Here is a 19,042-nt window from a genome sequence, read left to right as displayed (position 1 = left end):
ATGAAATGCATCTCTAATACAATTTATAGATCTGTAAATAGTTATTTGGCTTCAGGAAAATTTCTAGGAAATAATGTCTGTGCTATGCAAGACATTATCCCTCCTCACTAATATAGAAAAGCAGCTCATAGTTGCTTTTATAGCAACTATGTTGCTATATAGAAGATATCTATATATCTTCTCCTACATACATCTTCTTCTAATATATATAGAAGATATCTATATAGCAACCCATAGTTGCTTTTCTGTCTATAGTGATAGATTTAATAAATATACATGTTCCTTTCTACCTTATAGCACATAATCATTTAAAATGTATAATGACCCAGTGAATTGTAATGTTTTCTCCAATGGCAAAATCTTAAACATGTCCTTACATAGAGAATGAAGGTCTGTGACCTGCAGCCTGCTGGTTGGGTCTCATACCTACAGCCCCGGTCTAAACAACATAATTTTTACCTAAGGAAAATCAAATGACTATGATGGTCCCAACAATCTGCATCCCTTACTATACCAAATCTAAGACACTTCTAACTATAGGAAACTATAAAGTCATTAATGTATGTACCACTACAAAAAAAAAAAAGGAAGCCTTCACCTATTAAACTGGCACAGTTCTTTATTATCACAGAAATCACAAGATGCATCCCAGTTTTAGAGATGTTAAAATGTGAAGGGTATTAAAGAGGGCACAGACTGCATGGAGCACTGGGTATCATATGCAAATGATCATGGAACACTACATCAGAAACTGGTACTGTGTGGTGACTAACATAACACAATTTGAAAAATGTGAAGGGAAAAAAGTGCATCTTAGAATCAATGACATTTATCTTAGCATATAATGAAAGAATAATCAAAATAGAATTTTTACAGAGCAGATTTTCTAAAAGCAGGTCACTAGAATATCCTGGTTGCTTTTGTCCTCCTTTTGCAGCCTCCTTATTCTTCCAGAGTATCTGCCTACAACCAGCCTCCCCCATCTGGCTGGCCCCCTCCCATCCCATAGGGTTTTCATAGACGTCTTATGGAATAGTACAGAAGAAAAGCAATTAAGGTGACAAGATTGTTCGCTACTCCCTCTTCTTCCCTGTCTTACGAGCTTAGACCAGGACCAGCATTAAAAATCTTCTAAAATCTCTGGAGCGCCTGAACTGTCCTATGACCCAAAAGAAGCAAGAGTTCACAAAATAAACAAGATACCCATAACTCATGCTTATTATCCTTTGCCTAATTTATTGCAACCACCTCCTCACTGATCTTCTTGTCACCCTTTCATGATTCATCTCCCTTGTGACTTCTGCCAGAGTGATCTTTGTGAGCCACAATCTGTTGATGTCACTTAACCTGCTTACCACCATTTACTGACCCCCTGTACCATTAATGAAGTTATTTAGTGGAGCCCAAGAAGACCAGTCATGATCTCTAGCCTTATCTATTGCCTGGCTTCACTGGTAACTCCAATAACAATAAACTTGTTGTCTCCCACCTCAGGGCCTTTGTACCTGCTCTCCCTGTGCCTGGCATGCCTCTCGGTTTTCTGTTTCTCTTTAAGCATCTAGCTCAGATGAACATCTCTTCTGGAAGACCTTCTCAGATGCTTCTTCCTCTGTGTTACCTCCATACAACTTATACACTGGATAGTAATGTTATTTTTATTTGTCTGTTATCCTTACCCAACCTTGAGTTCCTTGAGAGCAGAGACAGTGTCTGACAAATAGTTCAAAAAATATTTAGTTAATGTTTTAGATAGTAGTGATTAGTTTATGTCTCCCCAACCACCTCTCTCACTGGTCTTGCATGACCTGTCTATGCTCTACTCTCTCACAGTTGAAAATAGATCAACAGAACCATTTGCTTTGCTGCATTCTGTTTAGTGTCCCCATCCCGTCCAAGCAGACTTTGGCTGTTGCCCCAACTCTGAGCTGCATCCTGTCTGCCTCTTCAGACTCCTTAGATATTTTGCTTTGAAAAGGGGCCTTTTATGTCAGATAATCTCATCAGCTGCTGACAAGTTAGGGAACAAATTCTGTTACTGGTCTCTTAGGAAGAGATTTCCTCCAAACTGCTCTGAATTGGTTGGTTGTTTTACAGAACCGACTTTACCTTAATCTTCTTTCTTTCAAAAAGTTTTAACAGTTTTTGATAAGACTTACATAAAATTCAGCCAAAGCAGTTTTTTGCTCTTGGATTTTGAAAAGTACAAATCCCATTATGCATAGCATGTTGTTCTGAGATGAAATTGGCCAGCTGTGTTAATGACCGTGTCCAGCTATCAGCTGGAGATTCCTACCAAATTACATCATGACCTAAGCAACAGAGATGATACAACAAAGAAAACAGCCAAATGGAACATTCCCTCTCATATACATGTGTTATCCAGCAAGTTGAAATGCGCCAGGCAGAGCAATGTAACTCCAGGTTAGAGTGAACAGTAGAAGTTTCAGCTTTCAAGATGGGAACTGGTTGTAAGTTTTCAGCAGTGTTCTGTGAACTGGCATCATTGGTGAAAGGTTTGATTCTGAAATACTGCCTATATTTTCTCCAGCAGGCTACAATTCTTTTGTGAAAGGAATTTTCACAAATTCCCCTACCCCCACCCGCCATTCTCAGGGCATAGCTACTTTAAATGGAATTGGAAAGTAAGAGTTAGAAATTCTATAAATCCTTTGTTTCACGTACCAACAAGATGATTCTTATGGTTCCTAATGAGTGTCTACCCCAGTCAAGTTATTTCTGTTCCAGCTTTACTGAGAGCTCATTTATATATACATGTGTAAACTAAGATGTACGACATGATTTCCAGTCAAGTTCCTAAGCTACTCTTGTGTTTTGACCCAAGAATTAAAGTTGTTTTCTGAACTATTAGAATGGTGAAGTTGGGTTCTTGGGGTGCCTGGGTGGCTCGGTAGTTAAGCGTCTGCCTTTGGCTCGGGTCATGATCCCAGGGTCCTGGGATGAAGCCTCATATGGGGCTCCCTGCTCAGTGGGGAGTCTCCTTCTCCCTCTGTCCCTTCCCCCTCCCCCCAACTTGTGTTCTGTCTCTCTCAGATAAATAAATAAAATCTTAAAAATAAAAAAAGGAATATAACCCCTGAAACAAATAATACATTATATGTTAATTTTTAAAAAAGAAATGGAACATTGCCAAAGATCTCTTGACGTAAAACTTCTTTATCAAGTAAACAATCATACCCGTCAGTACCTATACTCATTCATTGAGGGCTTGGAAATGATCCTCACCTCAGATAAACCTCTGCCCTCCTGTGAGGAATGGGACAGAAACACCAATGTTAAGAATTCCAAAATAAAACTGAAAATACCCCTAAGACAAGACAGATACATCTAGTTTGAGTAATTAATCTTCTAAAACTGTCACATTTGCCTTCATGAATTCTTCTTATACTTGAGGAAAGAAAAGATTACTTGGAGGCTTAGCTTAGTGGAAATTACAGGTAGTTTGACTTTGCATATGAATCAGTTATGTTTGACAAAGCCCAAAGACAAAATGCCGCCAGTTGCACTTGGATGAAAAAAATGTCAAGTGACCATTTGATTTGAATTTCAGTTGTCTTCCTGATGAGATACCAACATTTGCAAACTGGAATATTATCTGCGCTTGCGAAATACTATCTTTTTTTAGTTGCCAGTGGAGTAGGAGGCCATGATCAAGGAAGGACTCCCTGGCTACCACATCGGGTGTCCAAGTCAGTTTGAGAATAAGTTCTCTATCCTCTTTCTTTAAAAAACATAATTCCTGCCACCTCCTGATAGTGTTTACCATCCCCTCCACCTCCTCCATTCTTTAAAACCCTGAGCCTATACATTTGAGACGCCATGGTCAAATGAAATATATATATATATATATATATATATATTTGTTCAAATATGGACTCAATAGGAAAATCTATCTCCAAATCCCTCTTGCTGCTATTGACACAGTGCTCAGAGAATGAAAGTGGCATTCATGAATCTCCACTCCCTCAGAGATCATAAACGGACAGTAACACAAAAAGAAGAATGTTTAAGTTTCTCCCTGTTATGTCCCTTGTAGTCACTATAGCAGTTTTTTTTTTTTTAAGATTTTATTTATTTATTTGACAGAGATCACAAGTAGGCAGAGAAGGCAGGCAGAGAGAGAGAGGGAAGCAGGCTCCCTGCTGGGATGCGGGTCTCAATTGGAGGAACCTGGGATGGTGACCTGAGCTAAAGGCAGAGTCTTTAACCCACTGAGCCACCCAGCATCCCCACTATAGCAATTTTTATTACCAGTGACTCCATTATTTCATATTCAGAAGAGTCTTTGTCACACCTCTTCTCTCATCTTTAAGGCTATTACCTTGAACAGTTCTGACCCCTACATGCAAGTGGTTACAAATGTTGCAAAAGTTCTGTCTCTAATGAAGAAAAAAAGAAAAGAAAAGAAAACTGGCCCAGGACCCTGAGACTGCCATTCCTGACTTTGGTTCTTTAGGCTTAAGGACCCAGGAGTAGAGGCTGGCAGAAATGGTTCCTAGCTAATTCTAAAAATGACCTTACTTGGGGCACCTGGGTGGCCCTGTCAGTTAAATGTAGGTTCAGGTCATGATCCCAGGGGCCTGTGTCAGGTTCCCTGCTCCCAAGAAAGCCTGCTTTTCCCTCTTCCTCTGCAGCTCCCCCTGCTTGTGCTCTCTCATTCTCTCTTTGTCAAATAAGTGTACAGAATCTTAAATAAATAAATACATAAATAAATAGATAGATAAATAAATAAATAAATAAATAGGGACCCTGGGTGGGCTCAGTCATTAAGCGTCTAACTTCGGCTCAGATCATGATCACAGGGTCGGGAGATCGAGCCCCGCATCAGGCTCCCTGCTCAGCGGGAAGCCTGCTTCTGCCTCTCCCATTCCCCCTGCTTGTGTTCCCTCTCTTGCAGTCTCTCTCTGTCAAGTAAATAAATCTTTAAAAATAATAATAAATAAATATCTTAAAAATAAAATTAAAAGGCCTTACTCTGCAGAGACCCTCTCTCTACATTCCCCATGCATACACACCCATGAAAAGTTCCTAGCTAGGAAGAGATCCCCAAAAAAGAGGTAAGTCAAAAGTAGGGAAGACAGTCTAGGTAGGAAAAATTAAACCAAGTCAGTTTAATCAAAGGTGATTTTCAAATAGATTTTTTTACTGCAGTTGTCTCCATACATGGTAAGCCCACTTAAATGTAGTTTTATTCATGATTTTTTTTTTAAATATCCTTCATGGCAAAAGTAACCACTCCCATGCTTGGAGGTCAAGTAGCACTCACACAGAGGGCGGGGGAGCGCAAGACCCGCCTGTTCTCAGTCTGTGTTCTCTGCTCTTAGCACTGACAGCTGCCGCCGGGAGGGGCAAACTGGAGGTGTGCCGTCTCCTCTTGGAACAGGGGGCAGCAGTGGCCCAGCCAAACCGCCGAGGGGCAGTGCCTCTGTTCAGCACTGTTCGCCAGGGCCACTGGCAGGTAAGCAGGCTAGCTACTTCCAGCCCCTCAGGGAGGGGTGAGTTCTAGACAGGAACTTCTGAAGCAGAAAGAAAAAAAAAGTCACATTTGGGTTACTCACCAGTCATTGGGTTTGAGGACTTGGGCCTTGGTTATTAGTATTCTGGTTCATTGAGAAGATGTCAGAAACCTAACGTTCAAAATCATCATCATTTTTTTAAAAAGTCATCATCATGATCTAGATTGCATAGAGGGACTAGCTCCTTCTGGCCTGGTCATGGAGTGACCAGGACCTGCTTTTCCCACAGGTCCTCTAGAAGATTCATATCCCAACAGATCCCTGCTAACAGGTGTCTTGCAGGTGTCTCAGACTTGCTAAAAGAAAACGTGGTGTACATAAATTCTAGCTATGCAGTCATTCCAGATGTTTGAATTCCAGATAAATGCTAATTTATACACTTACAATGGAGAAGACCATATATTGGTAATAATCTTTGGAAGTATTTGTGTAGAAAAATAGCTCTAGAAGCCAAACGGTATAGAAGAGTTATTAGAGGCACTTTGCTGTATTCATTTCAGTCATAAATCCTCACTACAGGGAAGCTAGCAGCCCCTAGAGGTCAATAAAACGGCACTCACAAAGGCAGTGACTAGTGTCGGAACTTCCACTGTGGGATGGTTTAGTCTACATTTTGACCTTTTGTATCTTAAATTCTTTTTCACTTCAGGGGTAAGTCAGACATTCAGAGTTGAATTCTCATTTGGCTTTCCTTAAGAGAGTCAGATCAAATCACACGGTAGTAAGACTCTGCAAGAATTAGAGAGACCCTTGCAGTAGAAAGTTACATGGAGAAGTGACTCGCCTGTGCAACAGGAGGAGATCCCCCCAGTGTAGGGAACAGCATGCACATGTCTACTCAGCAGCTCTTCCTGGCTCATTGGTCCCTGTTTCTCTGCACTTACAGATTGTTGATCTTTTACTCACCCATGGAGCTGATGTCAACATGGCAGACAAGCAGGGTCGTACTCCGCTGATGATGGCTGCCTCCGAAGGCCATCTAGGAACTGTGGACTTTCTGCTTGCACAAGGTCAGTCTTGGAGTGCCAGAGCTGCATGGGCAATTCCTTGGATTCAAGGAACTAGTGATGGATTCTAAGAGATGTTAAGAATAGATATTATTGAGGCACCTGGGTGGCCCAATCATTTGAGCATCCAGACTCTTGGTTTAGGCTTGGAGCAGGATCTCAGGGTCCTGGGATCAAGCCCCGCATTGGGCTCATGCTTAGCAGGGAGTCTACTTAAGTTTCTCTCCCTCTCCTTCCCTCCATGCATGTGCACACATGCTCTCTCTCTCTCTCTCTCTCTCTCTAAATCTTTAAAAAATATATATGTATTATGAATCTAGTTGGTTAAGATGTGAAAGTTCATCTCCTCTCTTACATACAGTGGGACCCTTTAACTCTGATATTCTTTGTTTCCTTATGAATTAAGGGAGTTTTGGTATTCTAATCAGATTAATGTGTTCTAAATTCTCTAATTCAAATCTGTAATCTCCAAACTTTGATTTTTTAATATACACTCAATAGCTATTCATCTTCCAAGGATTGTGTTTTTTCTTTAATTTTATCAATTCTTTTGTAAGCCTGTACAACTAATATTTTTCTTGTATCCGGAGGAGACAAAGATTAAGATAATTGCTGACAGTGGGACCCTATTGGAGAAATCAGGATATTCTCTTCTGTTGTAATAAATTCCTTTTGACATTAACATTCACATGCTCCTGGTGAATGGGAAATAAAGAGATTGTGGTCACACCGCCTTCAAAAGCATTTCAGGCGCCTTTTGATTGCTCTGACCTCAGTCACCTATGCAAAACGGGTGAATGAGCATGACCTTTTGTAGAAGGAAAACTCAAGTCACTGTTGACTCTACAGTACCATCTAGTGGACTTTGAGCATTTACATGAAGCAGGAGATAGTGTGATTGTGCCCAGGCTAATGACTTTATTCCAGTTAGCCTTCCCCATTAGTAAAAAGGACCTACACATTTAAAATTATTTCTTTGGGCACATTCACTTCAAGGAATCCAAGCTCCTGAAGGAAGAACACTAACCAGGCCGGCACAACTGAGGGTAGTCAAATTAAGAAGACGACGAGGTTTCTTCTAAGATTTCAAACTGAAACTCAGAGATTTACTAGGCCTTCAGACGTATCCTCCAAAGAAGAGGTATTTGTTTCCACAGCCTCAGACTCGCAATACTGGGGCAGAACCAGAGAACCACTCTCCCAGTATGCAAAGTGGTTCTTGCTTCCGTAATACAAGCCAACAAACAAGACTGGTTTCATGATATCTATCCTTACTTCTGCCAAGAGAGGGTTGGAGGAGCATAGAGGGTGTACCTAGATTCCCAGGATAAGATGCAGCAGGAACAAAAGTCCCAGAACAACCCAAGTCTACTGGAAAAGGCAAGACCTCTTCAGGCGCTGATAACTTTTAGATCACTGCACAGTGTCTGCCACACACCAGTGGAAGCTTATCAGACAGAGTGCAGAGATGTGTTCTCCCTTACCCTTGCAGACATGCTGGTCTTTGTACTACCAATCTTCCTAAACTTAGGATGGGCTTAGGTCCTGATAAACCCAAGTTGAAAATACCCTAAGTTGAAAATATCTGAAGTTGAAGATGCATTTAATACACCTAGCTTATGGAACGTGATAGCTTAGCCTACTGTATAATAGTGCTGAGTATCTCATGTAGTTTATTGAATACTATACTGAAAGTGAAAAACAGAATGGTTGTAAGCGTATCTGTTGTTTACATTCGTGATGGTGTGGCTGCTGGCTTTCTGGGGCTCCCTGCTGCTGGCCAGCATCACAAGATAGCACATCGCTATCCTGGAAAAAGGTCCAGATTCAAGATTCACAGTACATTCTCTACTGAATGCATATCCCTTTCGCGCCATCGTAAAGTTGAAAAATTGTAAGTCAAACCATCAAGAGTCAGAGAGCCTCCGTTTTTCCTTTTTTTTACACTTAAATCAGAGACTCAACGAAATCAGCAAATTCTGCCAACATTTATTTACCCAGCTTCACGTGCAGAACACTGTACCAGTGCTGTACCAGCAAGGGATTTTCTTTTAATGGATTCTCTGTAATCTGTGCCCCCCAAGACTCTGTAATCCAGCAAGGAAGGGATGAAACGAAGATAAAATGCTCTGTTTAAGGTATTTGCGTTAGAAAAGGACAGACTTTGAAAGGTGAATAGGAAAAAAGTTGTCCTGTTCAGGGAGGGGAAGTGTCTGAAAATCAGTGAGGAGATCCAGCACACAAGAGGTTTGGGGAAATAATGCAGGTTGTCCAGTGAAGTATGTGAGGGCTCTTGGGAAGTAAAATTGGAAATGTATGTGGAAAGAAAGTGAAAAGGAACAGACCAAAAGAGGTTTTGGACTTAATTTTGAAGGCAATGGGGAGCCTTTCAAGACTTTTTAAAAAGGAATTGATGCCAGAGTTGTGCTTTAAAAGAAAAATTCCTCTGGCAGTAGTACAATTTGATGGAGGAATTATAGTGGGCCGGGGGAGCCATTACGAAGCATTGTAATAGATGAGAAGTAATGAGGCTCTAATCCAGGGGCGGTAGCTATTAGAAGAGAGCAGAAGGGCCAAGTACAAAAACGATTTTGGATATAGAGTAATTACATGTAGGAAATAATGACAATTGAGTTAAAGATAACTCCAAAGTTTTAAAATGGATGTTTGGAAAAAATGTGATTCCATTAACTGCAAGGGGAAGAAAAGAGTGAAGGGAAAGATTACGTATTGAATTTTGGACGTCTGTTGAATAAATGGGTTCATTTCATATGTATCTCCTATTAATTTCTTAAATTCCAGCTTTCCTTATCTTTGGAAAATCAACTTATCTGTAATAGACATCCAGAACCTTTTTATCTTGCTTCTTCTACATGGGAGGCTCCATCCAGGGAGTTTCTAGACATCCCATCTGAGAAAACTCCTTAGATTTTCTCCCACATTCAAATTCATTCTGTGTTAGAATCGATGATTTCTTTGCAAACTACACCATTACGAAAAGAGAACCCAGTACGTTAGTGGCTATCAGCAGGGTGAGAGGTAGCTTCCAGCCCTTCATCCTGCTGCAGGAAGCCACAAAGTCTGATTGTCTGACCCACACTGAGCCTGCTGTGGTACATCCTAAGCTTGATCTCACCTCTGAGTCCTGTCTAGCTGAGGCAGCGGCCTGGAAAATGTTCTGTACGCAGTAAGCTGATCCCAATTTAGTTAGTGCGCCACGTCCACTGTGTGAAAAGAATTGTCTTAGGTACTCTTCAAAACCAGCAAGGAAGTGATAAGCCCTTTGCCATCCAAGAGTTTACAGTCTAGGCTAAGAACAAAATAAGTATTGAACTTTAGACTAATTACAAAACAGTGTATCGAGTATGCTTGATCCTTATGGAAGAAGATAGAAATGCTAAAGAGAAACAGATGTAGAATACCAACAAGGCTAAGAGAGTGGGGATTGGATCATCGAAGGCTGACAAGTTTAATTAAACTCTGAATTTCCTTGTGGCTTGGGCTCAGTCTCTTCCCACGAGTTCATCTCTCCCACGTTCTAGAGAGAAAGAACGTGATCTGGTGCTATTGCCAGTGATCAGCGCGGACTGAGCTCCTCCTGCTTTAGGAGAATCTCTCCAGGAGTTTATACTGTTCCAAAGGGAAGACTTTTGCTGCTTCCTGAAAACATTCACTGAGGATTTATTACATGCAAGTAGGATACATTAAAAAAAAAAAAAAAAAAATGAAGAACAGAATAAGGTGACATGTGTTAAGCACATTCAAGACGAGGTGAACAGTGAACCAGGAAAATCTTCCTGGAAACGGGGGGATTTGAAATGGTCCCTAGAGAATGAGTAGAAGTGAGGCAGGAATGACAAGACTCCCCACATGGGAGCAAACATGACCAGAAGTGAGACTCTGGGAATATTGTGGGAGAGTCAGGAGGCCATGAGCACATCCACGTGGCCCAAGTAGAGCATTCTCTGCGGGGCATGCTGGAACTTCCGTACAAAGAGGAAGCCTTGTGGGAGGCCCAGGATACCCAGTAAAAACAGCTGGACCCTCTTCTACTGAGAGCTTATAGGACCAGGGTTTTTTGTTTTTGTTTTTGTTTTTTTTTTAGCAGTATTAGTGCGAGAGAACTTCCCCACTGAAACAACAGCTGTGCTTTGGCCGAGCGTTCAGCTTTGGGACCTGCTTTCCCGCCTGCTCTGGGCAGCCCCGTGTTTCCTATTTCCTCAGCCCTGTGTTACACTCGCTCTTGTAGGTGCCTCCATTGCTCTAATGGACAAAGAAGGACTGACAGCCCTCAGCTGGGCTTGTCTGAAGGGTCATCTCCCAGTAGTTCGTTCTCTGGTGGATAACGGAGCTGCCACAGACCATGCTGACAAGAACGGCCGTACCCCCCTGGATCTGGCAGCTTTCTACGGTGATGCCGAGGTGGTGAGTGCCTTTACATGCGCCTTTGGGTAGTAGGGATAGGGATGGTTCTCCATCCGGAATGTTATTGGGTTAAGAGTGGAGTAACATGTTGATGATTCCTGATAGAAAGTTCTTGGAGGGCACCTCGGTGGCTCCGTCCAAAGTGTCTGCCTTTAGCTCAGGTCATGATCTCAGGGTCCTGGGATCGAACCCCACGTTAGGTTCCTTGCTCAGAGGGGAGTCTGCTTCCCTCTCTCTCAAATAGATAAATGTTATATATATATAAAGAAAGTTCTTGGACCTGTACTTGCTAGAGGACAAGCATATTCAAAACACCATTAAAGATCAAGAATACAGTAAGGCCGGAAGTCCCGTGGCTACGCAGCCTGGTTCACACCAGAGGTTGAATAAAGTCCAGGCAACAGCCAGAGCCCTCAGTGGGGCGGCACTGAGCCATTGCACTTGTGCTAACTGTTCCCCTTGATCCCCATCCTAGGTCCAGTTCCTGGTGGATCACGGGGCCATGATCGAGCATGTCGACTACAGCGGAATGCGCCCTCTGGATAGAGCAGTGGGGTGCCGGAACACATCTGTTGTTGTCACTCTTCTGAAGAAAGGAGCCAAGATAGGTAGGAGAAAGGAAGAAGGTGCTGGCCATCTGTGCCCGGGGGCCAGACTGGTCCAGTGGCCTGGCTGCCCTGGGTGTTCGGTGTGAGTGTGTATAGTCTCCCCTCTGCCCTGCCCCAGTTGTTGTCCAAGTGAACAGAAAGGCTCTGGGCCCAGAGAAAGCACCCTCGGAGCCCTGGTCGACACTACTCCGTGTCCACAATCACCTGGTTATCTGCCGTGCCCCTCGTCGCCTTCACCAGGAGGCTGCTCTAACCTTAAGCACATCTTCGTGCTAACGCCTCTTTACCAGCACCCCCCGCCCCCCACCAGCACCCTGGATCCCCGCACCGCCGTGAGCCTCTGCTTTCCCTGCTCTGTATGTGCTTCAGACTCTCCAGTCCCTGCTGCTGCTGTCCTATCTGCTCCCCATCCCACGGACCTGTAGGCGAGGGTTGGCTGATATGCTGGCTTTTTTGCTGCCTGCCTCTCACTGCTGCTTTTTCCTTCCTTTTTTTTTTTTTTTTTTTTTTCACCTTCATCCATTTTTTTTTCCTCTCCTACAACTTTTTGTTTTCTCCTTTCTTTGAAGGTTGTCAGACGTTACCGAGTCGCCCACGAGGTATATTTCACCGCTGTCAGCATCAGGCGTGGTCTGATGGCTTGGTCAGCTTTGCCTTCTCCTCTTTGATTTAGCCTGCATGAGTTCCCTACACCTCTAATCTTTTAATTTACTTCACCTTAAAAGAAGATTTTTTTTTAACGACTGTTGTAGAGAATAACTTGAACTTTTGATAACTAACCCTGAAAAGCTTAGTTGGTAAATAATTCAGGCGTCTATAAACTAATCAGTTTAACCTCTTCTTTCTCTGTGTGGGTAAAGTAGTTCTCAGTCATGTTGACTTGTTTCACGTCTTTTGACATTAGAACTGTGCTCCTGATTCAAAGTAAATCCCAGGGAGGCCTTCAGTACTTAAAAATTAAGGGAGCCTTTAGAATCTTTAATGGTTCCCCTTTCTACAAAGTACATATTTTTAAATTAAGAGACTAAACAGCTAGGGATTTTGAGTCCCGGGTTCTAAAATAAACTGCCCTTTTTGGATTTTCTAAATCTCTTGGTGACATTTGATGTAAACTCTTTCTCCGAATGACCTCGTTTAAAACAGCGCCAGGCTAAGCCATGGCCTGCTCAAATCCAGCGCGTTGGCAGGCTTTGCTGCCCTCCTGTGGTGCCGGCTCAGACAGGTCAGGTGCTCTTATTTTAAGGTGAATACCAGTCCAGCGCAGCTTCTTGGCAATGGGAGTCCCTAAGACACTCCCAGGTCTAAATGATGAGGAAGTTGTTGTGGAGCAAGTTGTTCTCTCAGCAGAAATCCCCCAGGATGTTTTTTTCACCTAGCTTCCTGCCACCCTTACATTGTCTGAGTTTTTTACCCATCATGCATCCTGTACACTACAGGTCCAGCCACGTGGGCGATGGCCACCTCCAAACCAGACATCATGATCATCCTGTTGAGCAAGCTGATGGAAGAGGGGGACATGTTTTATAAGGTGAGGAGGGGAGGAACAGTTTCCTCAAAGTGCCTACTGACTGTTCGTTCTCTCCCTATAGAATCTACTAAAGTCTTGACAGTCTCATCCTCGGTTCTAGAGGCCAAGGGAGAATGCCCTCCCTCAATGATGGGCTCTTAGGTTGACCATCCTGAGTTTCTATTTTCCCAGCAGGAGAGCAAGCGTGGCCTACATAAGCCTGCAGCTGATCAACTCGCAGACCTAATTTTATCTGGTCACTAATAGGCAGTTACCTAGTTTCCGCGTGGAATCTGCTAAGTGGGACCTGGAAACTCATGGCACAAGTAAAGTAAAATTATGTAGTACAGATATTTCTAGTCTGTGGGAAAAGGCATTGGTCTTCACTTTCATATTTAATATATATATGTAGATTTAAAAGTCTGTAGTAGTAATAGCTTGTCAACATCCCTGAGTAAGATAAGGAAAGCAAGACAAATAGCAATTATAAAATTTTCTTTAAGTCCCTCACCAAATGATAACAAAAAATATATGGAGTCTTTTTGTAGTCACAATTCAAGCCGAAGTCTCCAGTACCCTAACACAGACTGTCTCCCACAGCCTGTAGGAAATCCTAAAAGAACATTACATGACAGGACACCTGGCTGGTTCAGTCAGAAGAGCATGCAACTCTTGATCTCAGGGTTGTGAGTTCAAGCCCCACATTGGGTGCAGAGATTACTTAAAAAGAAAAAAAAAGCAAAGCACATTACATTTCATGGTTACCTGGTTATATTAAGATTAGCGGCATCTTCTTCTCCTAAAGGTAAACATAAATCCAGCCTCACTGAGCTCTCAGGCCCAGAGGTGGGAGATGATTATGAAGTGCATTATTTCCACCTCTCACCCACCTCTATGTAAGGAATGTTTTGAGTTCCTGGGAGAAGAGTTGTATTTCCTGAGGATCCTCCGTGTGAAAGTCATGACAATCTAGGAATCTTGGTCTTCTAGGAAACTTGAGTCCTGACCCTCCCAGGATTTCACATGACTTCCAAGAAGGGCTTCATTACTCCAGGTGTCATATTTATGGACTTGGGGATAACATTGGTCTCAAGAATCTAAGCCCTGACTATAATAGAACTTCTCATATTCCAACAAAAGAGTCCTATCTCCTGTTGAGGAAAGGCAGAGTTCTCACCTTGGTAGACTCCAGATCTCTCCGTGAGGAAAGATGCTAAAGAGAAGATGAGACCGTTCAGGCTCCCTGGATGGAGTTGCAGCCGCACAGAAGGAATGGAATAGATTAAGATTGGCTAAATGAAGGGGAGCTGCCTCCTGCCTCATTCTGAGCTCAGCTGATAGATTTTCATTTGTTTTCTTTTTATTTATTCATGTGTATATGTGTATAGGTATTTATTTATTATTTGATAGATTTTCAGATACAGAATGTAAGGAAAATTCAAGGCCCCTGCTACCAGGTCCCTAAGTTGGTCCTAGACTTACTTCATCTTGGAAAATCCCTCCTACGCAGATGGAACACAAATTCTAAACTTCTCTACTAGTTTCACCCTACCCCAAGCCTTTTCTAAAAATGGGAACACTGGCAACTGTTTTATGCATTGAGACTAGGGAAGCAACAGCTAGACTGTTTTGGCTCCCACCTCCTTTGTGAGGAAGGGCATGACCTCTTCTAGAGGACTGGCAAGGAGGAGCATCAAACAGGAAGAGTTTTCCAGGCAAACCAAAAGTGAAGAAGGAGTAATAACTCTGGCGTAGTTGGGGCTAGAAAATAATAGGCATCCCAGGGAAATCAGGTCAAGATAAAGCTCCTTTGAAATGAGCAAGATCAGTCTCTTGGGGATCCCGGTCAGGAAGCTGGGGATCCCGGTCAGGAAGCTGGGGATCCCAGGGGTTGGTTCTTTGGCCTGTGTCTTGGGCATCCCCTTCAATCTTGCCCTTCCTGCCAGTTGAGTTTCCTCTTGAAAAGACTGGACCCTCTTCTCTCACCAGCAGGGCCAGAGCTACTCCCCAGGCTGGTGTTTGGGGGGGCTAACTTAGCCATCACTGCCGAGAGGAGGAAGGGAGCGGGCCAGACCTCCTCGCTGCTCAGCAAACCAACTCTGTGTTTTGCCATCTTCTACTCCCATTAGAAAGGGAAAGTAAAGGAGGCTGCCCAGCGCTACCAGTACGCCCTGAAGAAATTCCCGCGAGAAGGGTTTGGTGAGGACTTGAAAACTTTCCGGGAACTAAAGGTGTCTCTCCTCCTCAACCTCTCTCGATGTCGCAGGAAAATGAACGTAAGTCCCTCTCCCCCCAGCTGCTTCCTTCAACCCTGGAAGCTGACCGTCCATGTCACTTACTGGCTCTTAACCAGGCCCCTGAAATCGTTCTCGGCCCCATTTGGAACTTGGTTGTCCTTCACAGAGCACTGACATTTGCAATTTGAAAGAAATCAAGTCTAAGTACAATCCGTATCTTAAACTGTAAAAAAGTTAATGCTGTGGGCACTTTTGGAGCTTTCTGAATTTTTAGTTCCCACTGAAAGTGATTGGAATGCCATCATCATCATCTCCTACCCCCAAGGCAGTTTTCTGGTCTTTGGGAAAATGTGAGAGAGGTGGTCACTAGAATTCCAGCTGCAATTCGGTATGAACTGTAGTCACTCCCTTCCTTGCTAGTAGACCCCTAGTCTCTTAAGGAAGGGCTGGAAAGAGGACTCGGGACCATGGACTTCAAGGTTTATTTCAAAGGCTGATCCTGAACTTTTCACTTTCTTTCCTCATCTTTTTACTCCAGCATGCCATGTCCCTTCCTGTCACAGAGGGAATCTTAGAACTCTTTCTGGTCCTCTGTTACCTCCCACATAGTCCTTGGTCCTTCTCACCTGCCAAGCAGAAACGGCGTGTGATGCCTTCAGCCACTGCTCCCATGATTCGCAGACATGCAGATGCTCCCAGGCCAAGAATCCTGTCTCGGAGGCTGGGAATAGATGAGATCGTGTCAGGAACCTCCGATCATCCCCCGCCTGAGGTCTCACAGTACCTCAGGAGCTGAAAACAATCCACCCCCAAAAAGGATGCTGATGAGTAGAGAGCGCAGCTGTGCAGAAGCAAGATTTCAGCTGCAGGGACGAGAGGCCTGCTTCAGTTCCAGAGAGGCTGTTTGTGTGTACGACCTTCGTAGCCTCCGTCTAAACTCTGGCAGTGAGAAGAGCCCTGAAGGCCCAGAGAACACAGTTGCGGCCCGAAGAGGCGGAATTGCCCCATGGTGCCGAGGAGACTGTAGACAGGGTAGCGGTTCCTGTGGGAAGGGGACGCCCCAGGGGAAGGCAGTGAGGCTGTTCTGTGAAACAGAACCAGACCTGTAGCTCCCAGGGTCCCCCAGGGCTCCAGCCAGTGCGAATGAGGTAACGCTCAGGAGCCGCTCCCACCTTCTCTTGGGCCTGAACTAATAATTTTCTTAAAAGCATTCTGATCTTGCCAGAAACGATGATTGTTGAAAAGAGAAAGAAAAAGATAAGATTGGAAAGAGAGTAGCGATAGAAGACGATTCCCATCAAATGAACGCTCCCTCTCGGTCTCCACTTGCTCCGAAAGAGGCGGCAGTCAGCTCCCACGGCCGGCACTGGACGGCGCTCCCGGGGCCTGTCTCCTTCCGTCCAAGAGGGCTCGTTACTTCTCCTACTTAGTTTCCACCCATGCTCCAGGCCTGTGTTCTGCCTCTGGAATCATGCGTGTCACCAGGGGTCACTGTGCTGTCCTAAGGCTCAGACACCGAATGAAAGGAGAGAAAAACACTCCTTTTAGCTTAGTATGGAAGGATATCTTTAAAACTTGGGCTTTATGTCGCAGGTCCCTGTCCCCAGGGTTCTCAGATGAGGACAGATGAGACCATGCACCTCTCGAGAGCCTCGGCGATTAAGAGATGATCTGTCACAAACCCCAGTTACAGCCACGGCCCTCTCTTACTTTATTTTTGTTGTTGTTTTCAATGTTTTCTGAGTAAGGACCCAGTTAGGAGAAGGGAGAGGCCGTTTACTGAGCAGCTGCTCTGTGCCGGAAATGGGGTTGGGGCTTTCAAATGTGTGCTCACACTCCATCCCACCTGTGCAGTAGGTGTGGATGAGAAGACACACCACCACCCCCTCCGAGGGGCTATGGGGTTGGCTGGAGGACTGAACCCGAGTCTGTCGGGTGCCCTGACCCCAGATCTTTGGCCGGGGGGAGGATATGGTCCTAAAAAACCAAACCCAGGTTAAGTCTAGTGATGACAGGGGTGATAACATTAATCTTAGCTAGCTGGGGTAAGAAAGTCCTTATGGAAGCTTAACTGTCAGATTCTCTTTATCCCCAGAGAATCCCTTCCCAACGAGGCCAGTCCATGCGGTCCATGGTCCATGCAGCTCTCCTCTCCACAGACCTCATCCCACTGGCCCTCCCTCGCCCCTTAGGAAGCGGAGGAATAGCGGGTGTGACAGGGAGCTGGGGAGTAGGGCGAGGCCCCGTGCAAGGCACATGTCTGTTTGCCTTGTACACACACGTGTGACAACGGGTCAGGTTTCCAACTTCAGGAGCTTCATTGGGTTCACATTTGGCTGCTGTCCTAGAAAAGCCAGCATTCATTAGAAAAGCAGAAGGAAGGTACATTAGAGTATTTTAATGCTCCTGGGCAGAAATTCCCAGGACCTACTGCAGGGCCACTCAGGGCAAAGGCAGAAGCAACTCCCGGTCTGGGCCACATGGCTCGAGCCGTGCCAGGCATGTCGAGAATCCCAGGTGTTCCATCCATAAATGTCAAAGAAATGTACATATAATCTGTTTTATTCCCAAGTTGTCTATCTTTCCTGTCTCTTCAATGACTCATTTGCACACCTATTGTAATGACAGGATTTTGGAATGGCGGAGGAATTTGCTACTAAGGCCCTGGAGCTGAAACCGAAATCTTATGAAGCTTACTATGCGAGAGCAAGGGCAAAGCGCAGCAGCAGGTGAGGAGAGAGAGAGAGGGTGACGAGCAAGAGGTCTCTTTTCTGAAAATCTGGCGGAGCCAATGTAGGCCATCCTGGGGCATACGTACCAAAATGTGTCTCTCCCTGAGGACATTTAGGGACATGCTTTGGTGATGGCTTCCATAGCACAGAACTCCACTTGAGACTGGCAAATCTTCAGGGCTCCAGAGATCTAGAGCATTTTACTTTGGGAGGAAAATGCCGTCGTATTGCTGGAGAATGGTACCTTCTTCCAAGAAGCCTCTGCCACCTCTCAATCACTTTTTAACCCCTGGAGCAGATAACATAGACACCAGTGACTTAAGAGGAGGTCACTTAAGCAAAACATCCTCCTGGCCCTTTTAGAAGGACAGTAGGATGGGTCACTTATACCACAGGCTCCCCTTTTCTGGTAGACATTTGAGGAGTCCCTGGATTATTTAGTCTTCCTTCTGGAGTTCTCCTCAGGTCTGGTGGCATCAGATCTCCTCCTCACCCAAGTCCCCACCACCAGCACCACCACAACCTCAGGGAGATAGGAGGTCCCTGCTGCCAGGGTCAAGGGGGCTCAAGAGAAACTCCATCCCTCGTGTCCATCTGCTGTGGCTTGGCCAAATGGGCAGTAAAGTCTCCAGAAAGACCTAGAACCTGCCATCACTGATCTTTGATAACTTGTCGCCGTCCTTGGTGCCTCCTGCCCAGTGTCCCACCCTTCTCCCAAACTCCTGCCTGGGAAAGAACTGCTTCACATTCACTGTTGTGGCCGGGGGGGATATGGTCCTAAAAAACCAAACCCAGGTTAAGTCTAGTGATGACAGGGGTGATAACATTAATCTTAGCTAGCTGGGGTAAGAAAGTCCTTACGGAAGCTTAACTGTCAGATTCTCTTTATCCCCAGAGAATCCCTTCCCAACAAGGCCAGTCGCCCCTTTCCTGTGATTATTAATAGAGTGCTTATTAATTAATAGAGTGATTATTATTAATAGAGTGATTAA

At 44.4% G+C, this 19,042-nt stretch overlaps 1 protein-coding gene across 7 annotated transcripts in view; it reads left to right on the top strand.

Moving 5' to 3' along the window:
- TANC2 (tetratricopeptide repeat, ankyrin repeat and coiled-coil containing 2) overlaps positions 1-19,042 on the top strand; it is a 365,238-nt gene that overhangs the window by 337,946 nt on the left and 8,250 nt on the right. For 5 of the 7 annotated variants that reach the window (XM_059379770.1, XM_059379769.1, XM_059379773.1 and 2 more), the window contains 8 exons: positions 5,343-5,476; positions 6,421-6,544; positions 10,791-10,966; positions 11,442-11,574; positions 12,144-12,173; positions 13,011-13,102; positions 15,211-15,357; positions 17,947-18,047. In XM_059379770.1, the coding sequence (XP_059235753.1) occupies positions 5,343-5,476; positions 6,421-6,544; positions 10,791-10,966; positions 11,442-11,574; positions 12,144-12,173; positions 13,011-13,102; positions 15,211-15,357; positions 17,947-18,047 (937 nt within the window). The remainder of the gene's footprint in view (positions 1-5,342; positions 5,477-6,420; positions 6,545-10,790; positions 10,967-11,441; positions 11,575-12,143; positions 12,174-13,010; positions 13,103-15,210; positions 15,358-17,946; positions 18,048-19,042) is intronic. The other 2 variants (XM_059379772.1, XM_059379768.1) reach the window with 1 other exon arrangement.

Source organism: Mustela nigripes, chromosome 16 (assembly GCF_022355385.1).
Source record: "Mustela nigripes isolate SB6536 chromosome 16, MUSNIG.SB6536, whole genome shotgun sequence".
Taxonomy (NCBI): domain Eukaryota; kingdom Metazoa; phylum Chordata; class Mammalia; order Carnivora; family Mustelidae; genus Mustela; species Mustela nigripes.
This window is presented reverse-complemented; position numbering and strand designations above follow the sequence as displayed.